Here is a 21,742-nt window from a genome sequence, read left to right on the forward strand (position 1 = left end):
AGGTGGTGGGGGACGGACCTGGGTGGGGTGTGAGATACGGTAGAACAGAAGGTGCAAGCCAGCTGAGTCTGTTCTTTTTCTTTTTAATTGTCTTTATTTATTTATTTATTTTTAGTAATCTCTATAGCCAAATGGGGCTTGAACTCACAACCCCACGATCTAGAGTTGCATGCTCTACCGACTGAGCCAGCCAGGCGCCCCAAGTCTGTTCCATTTTAAAAGAGTTTTTATGAAAAGTCCTCAGTGTCTTCGGATTACTACTGTCTTCCACTCTCTGCAGGGGGTTGGGAAATTGAGCATTTTGGCTGAATTTAGCTGAATACATGATTATTCCTAATAATACAGGAGCTCTATTGGTGAGGAAAGCGAGGAGAGTGGATTTTTGGTTTGCAGCTAGCACTTTCACATTAGTATTTTAATGGCACTTAAGGTGTGGAGGGACGCGGCAAATCCAGGCTCAGCCTGGTGGCTTGAACTGGAAGTGCTGATCTGGGAAATGTACAAAGACCTCTTCTTTTTCGGTTAATGATAAATATATTCTTCTGTACAGGAAGACGTTTTCATTTCAGGTTTAGCTGCTAGGCTTTAACTGTGTGCATTTTCTTAGTGATTGTTCTCCTTATGTGCATGTGTAGTAAAGGGACAGTCTGTGATGAGAAAAACTTTTGTTTGAGTTTTTGAAACTTTGTTTTTATTTATTTAGAGTTTTTGAAACTTTGAAAAACAATTTTGATTTTCTGAGCTGCTGTCTAGGCATTTTACAGTATGATAACCCTGCTCACACCCAGAGTCAGAACATTTAGGTGAGGACTCGAATTCAGATTTCTGCCGTAAGTTCTCACTTGACTTTCCCTGGTACCTTTTAAAATAACCTTTTGGAGTTAAGCCCTTGACAAGTTAGTGACCTCCGTCCTGACCACCCGTAACTGATAGGTGCTTGCTACCCTGCTCTCTTATTGCCTCTTGCTCATAACCTGCTACCCCTCCCTTCTTCTGGGATCTGTAATATATCTTCTGACTCTACGTCCTTTCCGTGGGGTATAATGAAACTGTGCCTTCATTCAAAACAAGCCCATGGCGTTCACTTCCCCAACGTGGGAGCTCAGATGCTCAGGGCTTGTGCTCCTTACTCAGCAGGTCATAATCTGTATATTCTTAACCAGCTCTGACTTTCCCACTACACAGTCTCAGTAGGTTTTCCAAGTTTTTAATTAGAATACTAACCTTCATTCTGCTTTAGTCAGTGTATCAGTTTCATATTACTGCTGTAACATATTAGCACAAACTTAATGGCTTAAAACAAGACAAATTTATTTTTTTAATCCTTCTTGAGGTCAAAAGTCCGAAACGAGTTTCACTGGGCTAAAATCAAGGCATCACGAGGCTGGAGGGGAGCATCCATTCCCTTTCCTTTCCAGCTTCTAGAGATCACCTGGGCTCTTGACCCTTCCTCTGGGATGGAAGCCAGTCATGTAGCATCTTCCAGACTCTCTCTGACTGTGACCCTCCTGCTTTCCTCTTATAAGGAATCTTATTATTACACTGAGCCCACCTGGATAATCTAAGAGAATCACTCCATTTTTAAGACCCTTAATTTAATCACCTCTGCAAAGTGGCTGGCCATGTAAAATAAAGTAACATTCACAGGTTAGGATGTCAGTGTTGTAGACAGGATGTACCTACCACAGGCAGCTCTAACTCAAGTTCCAGTAGAATTTTTCTTTTGTATGTGGTTCCTTCAGACTGCTGCCCAGAAAGGCTTAGCTGAGAACCATGATTTTTCTTGAACAGAATTTGGACCTAATTCTTAGGAGCATTGGAAGCATCAGTCTTTCTCTTTTAAAAAGCTAAAGTTCATTCTGTTAACAGACCTTTTGAGAAACTTTCCAAATGGTGTGGTCTAGTTCATATGGCATTTCCAGTGAGATGGTTATAAACATTGCATTTTGTTTTGACTTTTTATGTGAAATAATATGTAGAAAGTCTTTTTCACCAGAAAAATACTTCTTCTGAGCAAAATTTCTTTCTATTAATTGATTTTGGAAATTATAAACTACTTTACCTCCATTATGATGCATTTACTGAACTTTTTTTTTTGCATTTACTGAACTTACAATTTTTCAGAAAAAAATAATTCTGGTCTGAAATACTAGATGATATACAACCATAACAACTACCCAAAACAGAAAACTCTTATCCTGAAACCTGAACATTTAGGACAGCCAAGTAAAGAATTTTTTTTAAAGATTTTATTTATTTATTTGAGAGAGAGAATAAGAGCAAGCAGGGGGAGGGACAGAGGGAAAGAGAGAGTGAGAATCTCCAGCAGACTCTGCTCTGAGCAGGGAGCATGACAGGAGGCTTGATCCCAGGATGCTGAGATCATGACCTGCGCTGAAACCAAGAGTCAGACGCTCAACCGACTGAGCCACCCAGGCACCTCTAAGTAAAGAATTTTTTAACAAAATTTCAATATAATTATATTTCCCTCTGCCTTTTTATTGGAGATAGTAGTGGTTCATTTTCTTTTATTGACTTTTCCCCTCAAAGAATGTCTTTATAACTGAGACATTTTCTGTTTTTTGTTTTTTTTTTTTTCTGTTTCTGTCTTTATAGCTGAAGAAATGTATAAAAACTCCAGAAATCCCTTCTAAACATGTTAGGAACTGGGTCCCAAAAGTCTTGGAACAACGACGACAAGGTTTGGAAACATATTTACAGGTAAGATGTGTTTAGATCCTCAGTTAATATAATGTAGCTTACATAAACTTGTATCTCAATATTTTATTCTCACAACTTATGGGTGAGATGCAAAATACTTCAAGCATTCAAACATTCTAGATTAAAATAAAGAAAGTTTAAAATGATAAATACGTTGTTAGTTGGTTCTTTTAGCTTTAATTAGCGTCTGTTTGTCATTATGTGGATCGAGGAAGTGAAGATTTTGTGGAAAAGTAAAAACTGATGGAAAGCGGGTCTGTCCATTTTTTAATTCAGCTCTACAGATTGCTTTGTTTTTGTTTTTTGTTTTCTCTCCAAGATTTGTTGCTTTCTCCTAGCATTTGCCCAGCCGTTAGGTTTTGGTTGTTGGGGACATAGAGAAAACTGAATTTTTGTTGGGCCTGGCTAGTCCATCTGTGGAATCACCTTGAGGACGAGTGTATAAAAATTGCCTCAGATGAAGTGCCTACTTCTTTGAAAATTGGGATGCGTGTTTTTGAAGGAATTCGTTTGGATCTTCTTCTCTGCCATTGAGAGGAGCCGGCAGAACTACAGAAGCAGCATAAGATGACACTTGTCTGAAGTAAAAAGGAAAAGCAAAGGAAAGGATGGAACAGTGTCAGCTCTTCTCAGTTTTAAAATACAAAGAGCTAGAGGCCTTTGTATGAATATTCCATGTAGTTGTGGATCCACAGAGCACCACAGAGGGCAGGCGCTGGGATGGCTCAGGCTGGGTGCTCAGCCAGGACACTGAGCACTGGAGAGGCAGATGCGTGAGAATGATCTAGTGAGTGTGGCTGAGAGGACGAGGAAGAGAAGAGCTGGACCTCACCCGAGGGTCCATGATCATCTCTCCTCTAAGACATGTGACATTGCAGAAACAACAGCTCGTACTGTGCTTTCCATTAATAATACCTCTGACCCCTTTAAGCTTTCACGCTAGGATAGGTTTTGTGTAGGCAGGTGGCTGGAGGCTTTGGGAAGCTCACATACGGCGTGTGTGACAGACTTTTTCTGGCTGGTTGTGCCTGATTCACTGTTGGTTAGAAGTTGCAGAGAAGCTGTCCCCACAGGCTTGTACTTGGTGATAAATTCAGACGACTCTGTCCCGATGAAGCCCAGAGTCTCTTGGTGGCCTTGTCTAGTTTTCCTGTCTTGACAGTGTTCAACAAGGACAGCTGACGTGCTGAAGTCCTTGCAAGCATCTGAGGAGGGCTCTCTGTACTGTTTTTGTTCTTCTGCTTTGGGGCATTGTGGACAGACCCTTCCCTGCCTCCCTCTGCAAGTGAGAGATGAAAGGAGTCGGGGACCACAGATGACAGGAACGTGTGTGGCTGTGTTCCTTGAGGCTGTGTATCTGGGGCTGCGAGACTTCCAGAGCTCCTGGCAACACTGGCGGGCAAAACCAAACCAAAAACCAAGACTTTAGACGTTGTATGCGAAGGGTAAGAATTCATGTTCTCTGTAATTAAATGGATTAGGTAAACAATGCATTCTTATAGGCCACATTTTCCACAGATATTGTATATCTTCAGGCTTTCTTTGTGAAGAATGCTCTCCTCTTTTTCCTCCTGTTTTATTTGACACATGACTTCCATTACTCCTTAGTGTAAACAGTTTAAGTTGTTTGTACTTTGGATATAAATACGCAGATAAAATCATCTGGCACAGAGAGGAGTTTACAGTGACTCTCAAATTGAGCTTAGAATTTTCTATTCTCAGAAATAGGACTTGAAAGATGTGGTTAGGGACTGAGAGGGCTTGCTTCCTGTCATGCATTTAATGTTCGTTTTCTTGTCGCTTAGGTCACCAAGGAGGTCCAGGGAGCTCTCTCTTCTCCCTTCTCTACCTGATTCCATTTGCGGGCAGTGGGAGCTAGATGGAATTTGCAAAGATGAGTGGGAATGCTTTATCAGTCCCAAGTGAAATGAAAACCCTGGTTCGCATGTCAGTTTTGGATAACTTTTGGTGTTCGAGTCTCTGTAGGAGTAAGTCTCAGCATGCGCTGGATGGGGTTGCCCTGTTCTGGCCCATAAACCTGAGAAGGTATTCACACCCCACAGCCATAGCATCTAAAGCTCATGGTGACATTAGAACGTTTTCCAGTCCAGCCCGCCACCTGCCCTTCAGTTATGCTCAGGATTATCCTTTTGGCCTCAGTTTCCCACCCATAGAACAGGCAGATTAGCACTTGAGAGGGCCACAGAAAACAACTCTTCCCCTTGTCCAAAGATCAACTAGTCTTTCGGGACCATGGGTGAGTGTGACAACATTCCCTAAGGTCGCCCACACTGCTCTTTTATTTTAGTAGTGGAGAAACTGAGGTCTGGTGTGGTTATGAAGCCTGCCTCACTCCCTAGAGTTTATTAGTTAAAGACATGGACTGAAATTTTAGTTTCTTAACTCCCCAGAGGCTCTTTTCATTCTGCATTGTAGATTTTCTAATTTCTCAGCCTTGATGTAGTTTTACTTCAGGATATATTAATAATCATAAAAGAAAAGGCCTTATAATCATAAACTGTTTATGATTGATAAACAATTTAATTAACTATCTACCTACCCCCCAACTCCCTTGATAGGTTGATAGATTAGTGATTTTTTATTTTTGTTTTGTTTTATTTTGTTTTTATTTTGATTGGTTATTTTTCAAATCTGTAACTTGAATGTGTAGAATCCTATGAAAACTGTCAGCATGCATCTGTTTTCCATGTTAAGTCATCTGGAGAGAAACCCAAATCTTAAGAATATATTACCTGGGGTGTGCCAAACTGATTTGACCCTCAGACATGGTTTATAGAATACATCCTGCTTTTTTTAAGAGAGAGAGATTTTATTTATTTATTTGACAGAGAGAGAGAGAGCACAAGCAGGGGGAGAGAGAGAGAAACAGGCTCCCTCCTGAGCAAGGAGCCCGATGTGGGGCTCGATCCTGGGACCCCTAGGATCATGACCTGAGCCTAAGGCAGACGTTTAACTGGCTGAGCCACTCAGGGGCCCCAGAATACATCGTGCTTTGAGATGACTTCCCATTTTTCTAGAGACCCCTCTTAAATAAAAGTACAAAAACGTCACAAGGAATGAACCTCCACAGTTAAGTATTAGATAGGCAGGGGGAAAGGGGATCATCAGAGGAAGAAACATTTTTAACAACTTTCGACAAGATGGAATGTTCTGGAAGTGCATGAATGGATACAGCAGAGAGCAGAAGGCAATAGCCCCGAGAGCCTGCGGTAGAGGCAGGAAGCTACCTGCCCGAGGCTTTGCTGGAGAATTTCTGGACTCAGAGTCGGCAGGTGAAACTGAAAACCAGTGGGCCCATTCAGAGTGCACACATGGGACCGATGTCTCAGCCACTTGTTCTCTACAGAATATAGGCAGCCTGATGTTTATGACTGGGCCAAGAATATTTTTAAAGACTTTTCTCATCAAAACAGAACAATACACCAAGATATTAAATAGAATGACCATGGAGAGCTAAGGCTTCTCATGTAGATATTAGGGCCCTGAGTTCACAACCCCCTCCCCACCAACTGAGCCCAGAGGAGAGGTGACCACACTTTCTTTCCATGTGGAGGGAGGTCTGACAGAGCCACAGAGGAAACCCACCCAAGCCCCCCACACTGCTTTCTTCAGTGAGATCTGATAACCAAGGATCGCCTTTGAAGAACAAAAAGACAAAGATGAACTGAAACACTGACTTGTCAGGATAGAGATAATTCACAACACAAAATATGTCCTAAAGATTGGTTTAATAAATCTAGAGAGCTGCCCAAAAGCATTACGTCCAAAAGATGACACTAGGAAACTGTAAGATGAACAGTGGGGACACACAAGAGTTCTTAGGATTTGTTGTGTCCTCCAACTGGAAATATTCAGTAGCTGCTCTCCAACTGGGAAACTGTTCCATAAAGTACAGATACAAAAACTCTCCAACAAAAGACAAGACACACTGAGGATCTATCCAGGCCTAACATCCTGGAGTCCTAGAAGGAAAGAAGAGGGGAAAATACAAAAGTAGGGGAGGGAATAATCAAAGGAAAAGTAGTTGACTGTTTCCCAAGCTGGAGGCTCTGAGCCTTTACAAAGACAAGGTGCTCCTAGGTAGAGCACCAAGAATGATAGAAACCCGCCAAGGCTGAGACACAGCGGCAAAATTTCAGTGTGTCAGAGATGAAGATCATCCGTACTCTTCCAGAAAAGAAAAACAAATGGTGGGCAAGGTTGAGGTTCACTAGTGTCTCCATTTCCTTATCTGAGGCTGGCTTAAAGGGCAGGTCCCTCTCTGTTCTTCGGTAGCAACATGAAATTGCCAGCTGGCTTGGTTTTTAGACAGCCATTTTCCATGGGAAGTTTGCATTCAGCCCTCCTTGCATCTCTTGCAATACTGTGAGATTTATGTTTCTGAGAAAGGGACCCACGTCGTATGTCACTTACTTGAGAACAGCAGAGGTTTATGTTTTCATCTCATTTATAAGGAGGGAACAACAGTTAAATATACAGGGAGGGGCAGCTGGGTGGTTCAGCTGGTTAAGCGTCTGCCTTCAGCTCAGGTCATGATCCCGAGGTCTTGGGATTGAGCTCCATGTTGGGGCTCCCTGCTCAGTGGGGAGTCTGCTTCTCCTTCACCCTCTCCCCCTCCCCCGCTCATGCTTGCTCTCTCAAATAAATAAAATCTTTAAAAATATGTATACAGGAAGTGTTGGGAGCTCGAGTGAAGTGGCTTGTAGAAATCGTGATTAAGGATAATCAAAGCTAAAAGAAAATGCCTTAAAATTCATTGGTAGAGGACATTTGCACAGCTGGTGTGGGGTTTGTTACCCAGTGCATGCAGGATGCTGTTTTCAGAAGACCCGATTACCTGACTAGCCTGCCCCTCATGTGTTTTTAAAATTATGCAAGGCAGTGTAATGTTCCATTGAGCCAGGAGTCTGCAGTGGACCAGAGTATTATATTTTTAACTCTGCCAGTAGTACATGAAGCATTTATTAAAATTGACGCTGTGTGCTTGAAAATATGTACTCGCTAATTCTTGAGTGCAGTGAGCTATATATAACGGGATGAAGTTTGTTAAGCGTGCTAGTCAATCAGACTTGGCTTTTTGATCTCTAAGCAGAAAGGTGTGTTAAAATGTTCCACTTATATTTCTATGATTACTCCTATGATAGAGCTTAGGTCGACCATCCCTGCTTTCTCTTGATCCCTCTCTTTCTGAGTTTTTGCTTTTCTTGCTTGCTTTTGGATTGGTGGCAGATTTTTTTCCCTCTTTTTCTCTTTCCATTTTCTCTCCTCTGTTAGTTTATATCTGTTCTTGTTGTAGTTACCTGTTTTCTTTAGTCTCCTCCTGAACATGACAAGGACCTTAGGATGTTTCATGTCTGATCACTCTAGATATAGGATTCTAGGTTGACAGTCTTTTTTCAGCACTTGGAAAATATTGTGCTGCTCCCTTCTGGCTTCTATGCCTTCTAATAAAAAAAATCCACTGTTAGATTATTGTTTTCCCTCTCTATGTAAGATGCTGTTTTAAGATGTTTGTTTTCAAGATTTTGTCTTTGCCATTAGAAGCTTAACTGTGATGTGTCACGGTGTGCATTGCTTTGGGTTTTTCTTGCTTAGAGTTTTCTTCTCCTTCCCAATTTCTCCTGTCCTTCCAGGACTGTTGACAATAGGAATATATGGTTTGTTTTTTGTTTTTTGGGTTTTTTTTTAGAGATTTTATTTGACAGAGAGAGACACAGCAAGAGAGGGAACACAAGCAGGGGGAGTGGGAGAGGGAGAAGCAGGCTTCCCGCGGAGCAGGGAGCCCGATGCGGGGCTCGATCCCAGGACCCTGGGATCATGACCTGAGCTGCAGGCAGACACGCAACGACTGAGCCATCCAGGCACCCCTCAGGAATATATGGTTTTTTTGATACTCACTGAAGATGTGTATCTCATAGCCTTCTCTAAAATTCTGAGTGAAGGGACGCCTGGGTGGCTCAGTCGGTTAAGCTTCTGCCTTCGAGGGGAGGGGGAGACGAGAGTCTTGGCTCCCTACTCGGCATCTCTGATACCACCCTGCACTGAGTGCCTCATTGCAGCCTCATGAGGGTGGAAATCTAGGCTTCCCAGTGTGCTTTCGCTGCCTTGAGTGGAAGTGTTTACCCGACTGAGCCACCCCAGTACCCCCTGGCTTCAGTGGAAGTGGACCAACAGTCTCTTCTGCGGTGTTTGGGTTGAGTAGAGTGGGCAGTGTCTAAAAGTTTTCAGTCTTGCTAGGCTGTCTCTTTTCCGGTCTTTTTGCTAGAGGAAACAGGCTTTTATTGGGGCTTGATTTGTCTGCCTCTCTTGGTATTGCCTGGCTTCTGGCTTTTCCTGCTCCAAGTCAAGATACATGAGGCAAAAGGAAAACCCAGGAAAGAGAAAAACTCACCACTGTGTCATTACTTAGGTGCTGGCAGGTTTCATTTCTTCCCTCAACCTTAGATACAATGTCCAGTATAGTGTGTGAGTTGTATTTGGCAGGAGGAAGAGGGAAAAGTGTATCTCTTCCATCTTAATAGAACTGGAAGTCTATCCTTTGACTTTTAAGTTTTAGTATCACACTTTTTTTGTTTGAGAAATTCTGTTTGCTTTCTTTGGATTTTTGTTTTGTTTTGTTTTGTTTTATAATGATTATTATTTATTTCATTATCTTGGTGCACACACATCATAAAAAGTGAAAAAATAGTGTTCCACATTCTTTTAGCAAAATGAAATGGTCCAAGTTCTTGATGCAAAATAATGTGTGGTAAAGTTCTTCCTATCGAATGAACAGATCCAAAAGAATACTGCATTTCTTTTTTCATCATTTTTCATCATTGATCCCTAACTGTGAGAAAATTCATCTATGATGGCATCTGAAGTCTCATGATCTGTGATTTTACCTTTGCAACCAATTTTGCTATATATTACGGAAGCCACTAGTCACATGTGGTTAATGAACATTTGAACATTTGAAATGGAGCTAGTCTGAATGAAGATGTTCTACATAATATACACAGATTTCAAAAACTTAGTACAAAAAAGAATGTAAAATATCTCAATAGTTTTTAGTTTTGAAGTAATATTTTGAAGTAATATTTTGTATTTATTGGGTTAAACAAAATATATTTACTTGTTTCTTTTTACTTTTTTCATGTGGCTACCAGAGAATTTAAATGTTAAATATACATTTAAAATTATTATAAAGTGTATATGTGGCTTACATTGTACTTTTTATGGAGTGTGGTGGTGTAGGGTATTCCTGTCTGTCTCTGTTGTCATTGTCTGAGTCTTCTAATAATCGGAAAACACTTTCTTCTGTCAATCTTTTTTCTTTACTATTTTGAGTAGAAATTAAAATTTCTGAACATTTAACTGTGTTCATTGAAAACTTTACAAGTAACTTCAAAGATGATGTCTTCAGGACACCTGGGTGGCTCAGTCAGTTAGGCGTCTGCCTTCAGCTCAGGTCATGATCCCATGGTCCTGAGATCGAGTTGTGCATTGGGCTCCCTGCTCAGCGGGAGCCTCTCCCCTTGTCCTCCCCCCTGCTCATGCTCGCTCTCTCTCTCTCGGTCAAATAAATAAATAAAATCTTAAAAAAAAAAAAGATGTCTCTAGACATTGAAAGATGATGAGTACTTTGGGCAACACAGTAAGAAAGCTAAAGTGTTTTATAATAGTTATTATTTATTTCATTATCCTTCCAGTCGATGCCATCATTCTTCAGTTTTCTTATTGTTTTTGTATTATTTTTGTATTTTCTTAGCATAGTTAGGAATAATTGATGAGTAATGATGAAATGATACTTAGGATCATGAAGTAGCAAAGTGTTGCAAAGTATGGAAAAAATAAGATCACTAAGATTCCATAATATATTTTAGAAAAGAATTCAGTAGATGCACATGGTAATCCTAAGATGAAGGAATTTGATTGTCTTCTTTAAAGATACACGAATCTTCTCTGTGTTTTTGGAAGACATGTAAGAAATAATAAAAGTCATAAAATACAAATTCTTACAAATAGAAATGCTTAGGGGCACCTGGGTGGCTCAGTCAGTTAAGTGTCTGACTCTTGATCTCAGCTCAGATCTTGATCTCAGGGTCGTGGGTTCAGGCCCGGGGTTGGGCTCTATGCTGGGCATGGAGCCTGCTTAAAACAAACATACAAAGAAAAAAACAAATAGAAGTGCTTGATTATCTGCCTTTTAAATGTGATCTGTCATTTTTCTCTTATTCTCTTAGGGTCTTCTTTTCATCTTTGACATTCTTCTGTTTTTCATCTTTGGTGTTCTTCTGTTTTGCTATAGAACTTTATTACTATAGTTACTATAGTTATTCTGTATCTAGGTGTAGATTTTTAAAAATATATATTTTTGAGGATTTTGTGTGTGTGTGTGTATGTGTGTGCACGTGCACGCTCTCTTAATCTGCGTGTAGGCACATTTCAACATTTCTGGAAAATGCTCAGATATCATATCTTTGAATGTTGCCTCTTCCCCTTTTATATTCTATTTTTTAAATTCTCAGTTTCATAATTATAATAACTGATGTCTTCATGGGTCTTAGTTGTTTCTGCTGGTTCTTGGTAATGGTGCTTTGTTTCCTCTTAGGTGTGTATGTATGTGTTTTTGTTTTTATTTTTAGCTGAGTAATCCATTTCCTTGTACCTTTATCCTTGGGGATTTTTTTTTTAAGTCCAGGATTGAATTAAATTTGTTCCAGAGAGAATTTTTGCTTGATTTTGCTAATCACCTAGGAACACTATCAACTAGGACTTCTTAGCTTAAAAGTTTTTTGGACTGCACACAAGGTATTAGTTTAAGTTACAAACCTGTGAAGGGGATTATTTTTTTCCCTTCCTCTGTCTGTGTTTCCTTCAGCAGCTTTATTTGGACCTCTTTTACATCCCCCATGCCCACCTACCTTAGGCAGACCTTAGGCTTTATCTTCATTTCTTTTTTTTTTTTTTAAGATTTTATTTATTTATTTATATGACAGAGAGAGACACAGCAAGAGAGGGAACACAAGCAGGGGAAGTGGGAGAGGGAGAAGCAGGCTTCCTGCCGAGCAGGGAGCCTGATGTGGAGCTCAATCCCAGGACCCTGGGATCATGACCTGAGCCGAAGACAGACGCTTAATGACTGAGCACCCCTTTATCTTCATTTCTTCTGTCCATGCAGCCCCCAAAGTGGATGCTCAAAGTCACAGGGTTCATGATTCACCCATGGGACAGAACCAGCTTTGGTGCTTGCTTATCTGTCAGGATTTCTATTTATATTCAATTTAAGGATGCTCCCGATTCCTTACTTTCTTATCACCTCAGTGATGCATTTTTAAACATTTCTTATATATATGTGTGTGTGTGTGTGTGTGTATGCATATATATTTTATAATATATATTTATATTTTAAAAATAATATATTTGTATTTACTTTATAAATATAAATTATACAAAATATATTTAAATATACATATTGTGTGTATATATATATATATAGTATGTGTGTGTGCGTGTATAACATTTTCAGGATCCTGAGTATTCCTTCCCAAGAAAATATGGCCTAGTGGGGTGTTCAAGTGCTAAATCATTCTTCATGGTTAGCCAATTATTATTACCAGGATTTACACTGCAGACTTCTCTGTGCAATGACATACATAATTCCTATAACACATTCTTCAAACAAGGAGGGGTTTGGAAAACAGGTTTAATTATTTTACTGACTGTAAGATTCTATTTGACAGTGTTTGCTTCCCAAATCAAAATGGATCTCATATCCTGTTCATTCAGGGCTGGGATCATGATGCTGCGGGAGTGTCCGGGAGGGCCCACCGGTGGTGGATACAGTGCGCTTCACCTCAGGTCGTCCTGGGGCATGTGACTTTATGAGATGACATCACTCCTACATCTGTGCTGTAAAATTGACCTTCCACATTCCTACAAGGCAGTTCCCAAAGAGGTTGCATCATGACCTCAACATGTTTTTCTTTTTCTTTTAAAATTACATAGCCAGTATGTAGATTTAATGTCTTGGGGTTCATTGAATAATATTTTTTTTATCTGCCCTTGACCCTTTATTCAGCCACCACCCTCCCCACCCCAGTGTGCTTAGGAAGATATTTTCTTCCAAAGTACGCTGGCTTCCTCGTTCCACTGGGCGTATTTTCCAGCCTATTGTCTTTCTTTTCCAGGAGCTTCTTTATTCTCTAAAGATTCTGTGGCTAGAATCTTTGGTCCCATTCCCCATTTTGCAGTAAGACACTACTGCTGAAATGCTGGAATGGTGTTTTATTTGGGGAATTATTGAGTGAACGACTGCTGTGCTCCTCATCACCTGTTGCTACATGAAAATGCTCGAACAAGGTCCCAGTTACCTCCAGAATCACATGGTCATGAAGTGTCTGGTACCGTCATGGGCTTTTCTCAGAAACGTCCTCTTTCACTTAATAAGCACTTTCCATACTAGTTGGAGCATGCCCTTAAACCATTTTGTGAATCACATTTTCTGACTTCCACACAGAGTGTATTTGTAGACTTACTTTTTCTTCTTCTTTTTTAAGATTTGTTTATTTATTTGAGAGAGAGAGAGAGAGTACACGCGCATGAGTGGGGGTCAGGGCAGAGGGAGAGGGAAAGAATCCCAAGCAGACTCCTGCTGAGTGCAGAGCTGGACACGGGGCTCGATCCCAGGACCCTGAGATCATGACCTGAGCTGAAACTAAGAGTTGGACACTTAACTGACTGAGCCACCCAGGCACCCCACTTTTTCTTTTTTTGGAGTGAAGTATAGTTGACATACAATGTCATGTTGGTTTCAGGCATACAACATAGTAAATCAACAATTCTGTACATTGTGCAGCGCTCACCACCATAAGTGCATTCACCATCTGTCACCATACAATGTTATTACAATGTTATTGATTATGTTCCCTATGCTGTACTTTTTGTTCATGGACTTACTTTTTAATGATGGTGAACCACTTATAAGTTGGATGTTTTACTCTTACATTACATAAAATGTCTATTTCATTGCCAAAAGCCATTTTTTAGATACATTTTTTCACTTTTGGTTCACTTCTTTGAAGTGTATTAGCATTAGTGTTCTTTTGGGGGAGCCTTTTCTCCATGTACTGTGCAGACCCCCAAAGTTTATTTTTAATTTTTGTTTGAATCACTCTGTGAGAATTGTAGGATAGGCAGAATTGAGCTGAGAACAACAGAGTAAATGAAACTGAACTGAGTTTCAGGTCTCATGTTTTCAAGGTTCACTTACCAGAGAGGTGCTCCCTCTTGCTTTATCTCAGCCAAATTGCAAAGCACTACAAATCATAAACTACTGGGATTGTGAGTGGTCAGAACTGGAAAGGTGAAGTTTAGAACAGGTTTCTGTTTAAGATCTTAGTGTTTATCTTTAAGTCAGTTTTACTTCGTAAAGCAGTTTTCTCATCATTATTCTCATTTATGTATTCATCGATATTTAAAAAGGTGAAAATTTTCTTCGTAAAATATTTTCATCCTTTCTTATTCTCCACCTTCCACTTTGGTGCTCTTTTTTTTAAGATTTTATTTATTTATTTATTTGAGAGAGTGAGAGAGAGAGAGCATGAGCAGGGGGGAAGAACAGAGGGAGAGGGAGAAGCAAACCCCCCCACTGAGCAGGGAGCCGGATGCAGGGCTCCATCCTGGGACTCCGGAATCATTACCTGAGCTGAAGGCAGATGCTTAACCTACTGAGCCACCCAGGCGCCCCCACGTTGGTGCTTTTAAGTCATACACGTGTATCTCTTCCTAGCCATGCAACTCTGACTGAGGAGTAATTGAAAATTTCTCTTTGCATCCACCCCTGACAGGGTAATGTCACTGATGAAGGTGTGTAACGTCAGAGTGTAGCAGGGAAGCCCCATGCTGTGCCCATGGCCACCCCACACCTTACCGCTTAGGTCCTTAGAGTTCTGAGTTTCATTCACAATTAAGAAATGGTATAGTGGCAGTTTTGCTTCTTACAAAGGTCTTCCTTTAAAATGCAACTGAAGTAAAGAACAAGATCTTATGTTTTGGCGGTGTGGGGGGGTACGCTCGTGAAAGAGGGATGTACAGTTGGAACTTGACAAAATCACCCGAAAAGCCTATAGAAGTAACAGTATCTATGAAGGTCCTGCTTATAACATGAGACACACTGTTCTTTGTTCTCATTAAAGATTGTGAACGGTGTGTTAAATAATATTAATGGCTAGGACTGTCAGTACTTAACAGTACTTTCCTTGTACAAGTGATTTTATTGATCGATACCGACTCAATGTAACGGGGGCAGATTATTTTTACTGATTTTATCGAAACCTTAACTAAGTTTGTTAGTGCGCCACATATCTTTAAATAGATCTAGATGATGATGTAGATTAAGAAAAGCAAACCACCATCCATCTCTTTTTGATCTGTTAATAACTTAAATCCATCATTGCTAGCAAGTGTTTTCAGATTCTCTTGCGCATAGATTTCTGGTGCCTGCTTAGAGATCCTGGAACCCTGTGTCTGTGGTTCATACAGGAAAACCCTAATCACCAGAATTTGGCAGACAGGTTTGTCGTCATAATTGGTGAAATAATTGACAAAACAGGAAGAAGAAAAAACTTCACAAGTCTGTTCCCTGAATTTCGTTTTTGTCAACAGTGACCTTTATAGATTCGTAGGTTTTGTGATAGTTCTTTAAGACTTTTTTTGTGCTAAGCTGAAAAAACTATGAAAGCTGTAAATATTTAGCACAGTATATGGTATTTCTTCTCATATATTTTAAAGATTTGTATTTTAATTATAGAGAATCCTGGTACTTATTCTCAAATGTGTTTTATTTTTCTCTGTGATTTGCTTGCTTCCCATGATCTCAAAGTGGCATGGACTTCATTTAAAATAATTCTTAGTACAGAGCAATTTTTGAAATTTTTGGAAGTAGCCATATATATTAATTCTTTAAAGAAAGCAGTACCCTTTCCTTTCGATGAAATAAATTAAACCAGTATTTTTAAAATTCAGATAATGCATTCTTGCTTCCTTTGGGTGGGTGAGCCTGGCAGAGAAGCCTGACCTACAGAGCTATGGATAAAGAGCCTTCAGAGGTAATACAGGTCAGTGGAGGTAAGGTCAGTAATGGCAATTTGAAAAGCTCTTGGAGGGCTCCTGGGTGGCTCAGTCAGTTAAGCATCTGCCTTTGGCTCAGGTCATGATCTCAGGGTCCTGGGATCGAGTCCCGCGTTGGGCTCCCTGCTCGGCGGGGATCCTGCTTCTCCCTCTCCCTCTGCCTGCAGCGCCCCCTGCTTGTGCTCTGTCTTCCTCTCTCTCTCTCTCTCTCTCTCTCTCTCTCTCTGTCAAATAAATAAACTCTTTAAAAAGAAAAAAAGAAAAGCTCTTGGAACCTCAAAAACATCCATGGTTTCATGGAGAGGAATCTGTGTGGAAGAAGGGAATGGATTGGAAATATGCACTCTAATGCACTGGGGCCCCAAAGCTTGATCAGGGTTAAAACATAAAACTTTGGGAATTTTAAAGACTATGAATTATCAAATATTGACCACCTGATTTATCAGTCTGTACTGATTAAAAAAAACAAAACAAACAAAACTTCTCAATAGTCATAAAGTTAGGGTTTAGTGCCCTCAACTAGAGCCCTGGGTTAATAAGATGAATGTTTTGGGCTCAATCCTCCGGTAGAGCTGTCTGGGCTTGTTGGCAGGCTCATGGCTGCATGCTGTTTCTAGAAAGGGGGCAGGTGAGATGTGGAGTATTATCACAGACTTGGACTCATTTCTGGAAAGCCAGCTCAAAGCGCCTTCTAGAAACAAGTAGTCACTGATGTCATTTCATGTTTAAGGACCCAAAGATAGCCACATACTGCTTTTTCTTCACATTCAAACTTACCTGAGAATGTGGATGCTTTTTTTCTGATAAAAACTTAACACCCTGAGCTAGCATTCCGTTTCTGTGAGTATTAGTTCTTTTAAGATGGCTGTAGTGGGCTTGAGTCCCTCTTCGGTACTACAGTTTTCCATTCGGAGGTTTTAGGAAGGCTGATGTTATTTTTGAGATTCTTCTGATTTGTATTTTATCAAATTTATGTGTGGTGGACTCCTGAGTTTTGAAAGAACTGGCTTTTTTAGTGAGGTTCACTTTTAGCTTGAGGACTCCACCTTAAAGAAAGATCACTATCTGTTCCACAGTAATTTATTTTCTGATATAAATCATCTGTTTCTTCACAGACATCAAGAGTTCTCTCCTTGCAGTTGAATATATTTTTTTATGTCAGTATTTTTATTATTGTTCTGATTTATACCTGCGTGCCTATTCAAAAATTTTGAAAAACATAAAGAATAAAAATAAAAGTAGGGCCACCTGGGTGGTGCAGTTGGTTAAGCATCTGCCTTCAGCTCAGGTCATGATCCCAGGTTTCTGGGATCAAGTCCCACATCGGGCTCCCTGCTCGGTGGGGAGTCTGCTTCTCCCTCTCCCTCTGCCGCTCCATCTGCTTATGCTCTCTCGTGCGTGCTGTCTCTTTCTCTCTGTCAAATAAATAAAATCTTTAAAAATAAATAAGTAAAAATTAAAAAAAATAAATACAATAAAAATAAATAAATAAAAATAATTGTCTGTACTTCTTCTCCTTGGACCACTGTTAAGGAACCAGGGGTAATTTTTCCTCACAGAGGACATTAGATGATATGTACAGACGTTTTTGGTTGTCAGAATTTGAGGATGGGGTGCTCGTAGCATCTAGTGGGTAGAGGTCAGGGATGCTGCTAGAAATCTTACAATGCACGGGACAGCCCTCAACAAATAGTCATTTGGTCCAGAATGTTCATAGTGGCATGGCTGAGAAACCCTGATTTAAACATCTCCAAATCTTGGTGTGCTCCCTTTGCCTTTTTTCTGTGTGTATTTTTATTTTTTTATTTTTTTATTTTTTTTTAAAGATTTTATTTATTTATTTGACAGAGAGAGACACAGCGAGAGAGGGAACACAAGCAGGGGGAGTGGGAGAGGGAGAAGCAGGCTCCCGCAGAGCAGGGAGCCCAATGCGGGACTCGATCCCAGGACCCTGGGATCATGACCTGAGCTGAAGGCAGTCGCTTAACCAACTGAGCCACCCAGGTGCCCTCTGTGTGTATTTTTAATCCTATATTTGATATGTTACCTCTAATCCTTTATAAGTTCTTCTTTTAACTTAAAAACGTATCACAAATCTGCATTGAGAAAAAAATAGAAACATAAAACCGTATCCCAGGCATTTACCATAACTGTGTTAGGTATTCCCCCGAGACAAGGTTTTTAAAAATATCTTAACTTTTTTATTACGGAAATTCTCAACATATAAAAAATAGAATAATATAATAAAATTCCAGATACCCATCATCCGTCTTTAGTAATTATCAACGCAGGGACAATCTTACCTATATTCCCAAACATACCCCATCTCCCCATATTATTTTGAAGAAGCTCACAGATGTCTTTTATCTATAAATATTTCAGTATGTATCTCTAACAGATAAAGGTTCTTTTCAAACACTATTTTAATAAAGGCTCTGTAATATTCTCTCCTATGGATGCATTATAATTAAGAGCCTGCTCTTAAGTTTTTGGATTGTCTTTAATTTTCAACCTAGAGTGTTTGGCGGGTTTTTTGTTGTTGTTTTGTTTTGTTTTTGTAGATCTTCATATGGCGTATCCTCCTTGTTCTACAGTAGAGGTGAAATAGAAAGTGTGCAAACTAAGCAAGGGAAGAATGAGCATGAGACCCTTAATTTCATTAAACACTGTGTAACTGGTAAAGATTAATGTCCATATCTCTTGCTAATTCTTTCCAATTACTTAGTTCATATAAATTCCCAAGCCTGGTTAATTATGCTGAAGTCAGGTAGTAATTTTGAACAGTGTTCCGACAACAAGGGAATTTTCCTAGTCTAACCTTGCCCTCTCCCACAGACTCTCAGCAGATTAGGCCCTCAGCCCAGAGTCCATTCATTTTCTGCTCAGGCCTAATTGCTGCCGACTGGCTGCCACAGGTATCCGGATAGCCTGCGTGTAAGGAGGCAGGGACTTCTGAGAACAAATAAGGAAAGATTAATTGTTTGTTTTGGTTCCTCCCAAGAGAAATGTGGGTGCTTAATCAAGAAAAATAATTTCTTCTGTTGATTTGGCTTATTTGGAGAAAAGATAATTGTGTAAAGGTAGGTGCAAAATGATGCCTTTTCTAAGAGGTATTGCGACTTACCTACACAAGAGACGAGGGTACAGGGAAATAAACGTAAGACACGGACGAAATGGATGAGGATGGCCCACATTTCTCATAGTAAGTAATCTGGCTGTTGGGCTTTCATTTGGACCAATAGTGCTAGCTAGAATTGTCATTTGTTTTGTCTGGATCTTTGGAAAACTAATCAGGGAGACAATAGTGTAAAAAAAAAAATCAACAACACTTTTCCAGATTGTTCTTAATTGCTGGAGTACAAAGTGAGCTAAATGCTGTGATGTTTCCAATTAAGGAACCTGTTTCAAGCAAGCACTATTAAATCTATCTTTCCCAATCTGATAAATAAGCAATCAAAGAGTGGAGGAGATTAATTGAGAGCAATTAGTTCCAGATTCTTTAAAATAGGTAATGTGAACCAACATTAGTAATGGTTTCTGGCAATTTTGGGTATGGTAACAGTGTCACACCTTCTAGCCAATCAAAAAAGGAAATTGATGAAATGTTATCATATTGCTTATTGTTTTTAGTATTGAATACCGTTTGCTTTCCCAAATCTCAAGCTATGTGAGAAGGACTTTTGATATGTTCTAAATCAAAATTGACCCTTGAATTTAGTGAATGCATGAAAAGAGAAATGTATATTGTCCTTCTGACAGGAAGAAATAGAGTTGTAAACACCAGAGTCTCTACACTAGGCAGGAGTCAGCCTAATTTTTCTCTAAAAGACCAGCTGGTGAATATTTTAAGTTATTCAGGCCATATAGTCTTTGTCACAACTACCCAGCTTTGTCATTGTAGTGCAAAAGCTGCCCTAAGATGTTAATAAAGGGTACTTGACAAAGGAGAGGGCCTATGTTCTAATAAAACTTTATTTACAAAAGCATGCAGCAGGCCAGATTTGGCCCTTGGGCTATAGCTGATCCTTGCATTTAGAGGCCAGTGCAGATTGGAGCAGATGGCCAACAGGAGAGGGCTGGAATGGAAGAGCAAGGCCTGGCATCAGGGGGATGTGGGTTCAGAGTCCTGAAACTCCCCTCACTGCTGTCTCAGCTAGGGTTGTAACTTAACCTCTTTGGGCATTGGTCACCTTTTCTGTAAACGGGGTAAAAAGGCAGACCTCGTAGAGTTGTTCAAGAGGACCACGTGAGCTAATAGACACAAAGCACCATCTTCAGGACGATGCAGGATGTTGTCACTAGAACGTTCTAGTGGAAATCTTTTATCCATTCACTGACTTACTCATTGATTCATAAATACTTTTGAAGGACCTGTTCTGGGCCACATACTCTACATGGCGCTTTGCATGTATTCCTTCATTATCCTCACCACCATCCTCTCTCAACAGCATCATCTGGTATTTGAAGTCAGTCTGCCTAAATATGGACCATTTTGTATATGACAACATGCACTAAGCCTATGTGTAAAGCACCTCTTGTTTTCCTCAGTAGACCAAATAGTAGCAAGTAAATCAGGTAAATCAGCTTGAACCTTTTTAAGAACCTACTGGTCAGGGGAGACCATTTGAAGAGTGCCTGTGTGGGGATCTCATCCACAAGGGAGCAGTGCATGCAGCCCTCCTCCCAGAAAGTGTCCAAGGCCAAGTGTGGTCGTGAAACTTGAAATTCTGTGTATTTTTTTTATATGGCAGGGAAGTGAAGCGGACTTTGTTATTATTGCTGTTCATACGGCTTCCGGCCCTTTCACGAGTCCAGATGTCAGACAGCTTGGAGTCCACCACCAGGGGCCTCTCTCGGGCACACTGGCTTGTGTGTTCACCATAGCCTCTTGCACTCTGAGATGCCTGATGAGGTTTTATTACTTGCTTCCACTAAACCCCATGGGTTGCATGACTTGCTTAGAACAAAACCTCTCAGAAGGTGCGAGTCACTTGAAAGGATGCCTTGCAAAGGAACTGCAGACTGAAGACAAAACCAGAAATTGCTTGCCCAGATGTACCATGAACAGCAGGAAGGGGGCAACCTGGCTGTCCCTGGGAACCCCACGTGGAAAAGCCAGTGGCTTTTGAAAGAACACAGACCTGGGAGAAAACATTTTGAAAATGGATGTTCAACCAAGTTTCTGTCATTATGGGTTTTGTTTGCCAGGATTAATGTGTGTAACCTAAAAATCTCTCTACTTCCCTTAAAACTTGGAAACAGAATTTTCTAGCCTGCTCAGAAACCTTTCACAAGAAGAGTTTCAGTGGGTCTTGGATCCAGATTTTTCTAAATGCAACGTTTTCCCCTTGTTCTCCAAGAACAACTGTGCGACATCAGGAAAAAAGGGAATTTCGTGGCCAAACCTCATTAAAATGTCTTTGTGTTATTGGAGGAATGGCATGGGAAGAATTGGTATTATGACTTAGTAAGTGCAGCCGTTGGATCTACCTGTCTTTGTGAGATAACTCTTGTTGACAAAGGCAGTTCTTGACACCAAATATTGTTGAAATAAACAAAATTCTCGAACACAGTGGAGACCAATCACTGTGTTCCACCTTTAGACAGCGCACATTGTTCTCATGTTAAAGTATCAATATTTGTAATTTTTAATAAAAACAAACATTCTTTCTCTCATAAGCACAATAAAATAAAATTTGTTTTATTTATTTATTTTTTTTTAAAGATTTTATTTATTTTTTAGAGAGCGAGCAAGAGGGAAACAGCATGAGGGCGCCTGGGTGGCTCAGTTGGTTAAGCGACTGCTTTCGGCTCAGGTCATGATCCTAGAGTCCCTGGATCGAGTCCCGCATCGGGCTCCCTGCTCGGCGAGGAGCCTGCTTCTCCC

The 21,742-nt window shown here is 40.3% G+C and overlaps 1 protein-coding gene across 1 annotated transcript in view; it reads left to right on the forward strand.

Moving 5' to 3' along the window:
- Positions 1–21,742, forward strand: part of SNX24 (sorting nexin 24) — a 155,836-nt gene that overhangs the window by 94,549 nt on the left and 39,545 nt on the right. Inside the window, exon 3 of the mRNA XM_044916726.1 lies at positions 2,617–2,721. Within this exon, the coding sequence (XP_044772661.1) occupies positions 2,617–2,721 (105 nt within the window). The remainder of the gene's footprint in view (positions 1–2,616; positions 2,722–21,742) is intronic.

The sequence above is a fragment of the Neomonachus schauinslandi genome, chromosome 7 (genome assembly GCF_002201575.2).
Source record: "Neomonachus schauinslandi chromosome 7, ASM220157v2, whole genome shotgun sequence".
NCBI classification, from domain to species: domain Eukaryota; kingdom Metazoa; phylum Chordata; class Mammalia; order Carnivora; family Phocidae; genus Neomonachus; species Neomonachus schauinslandi.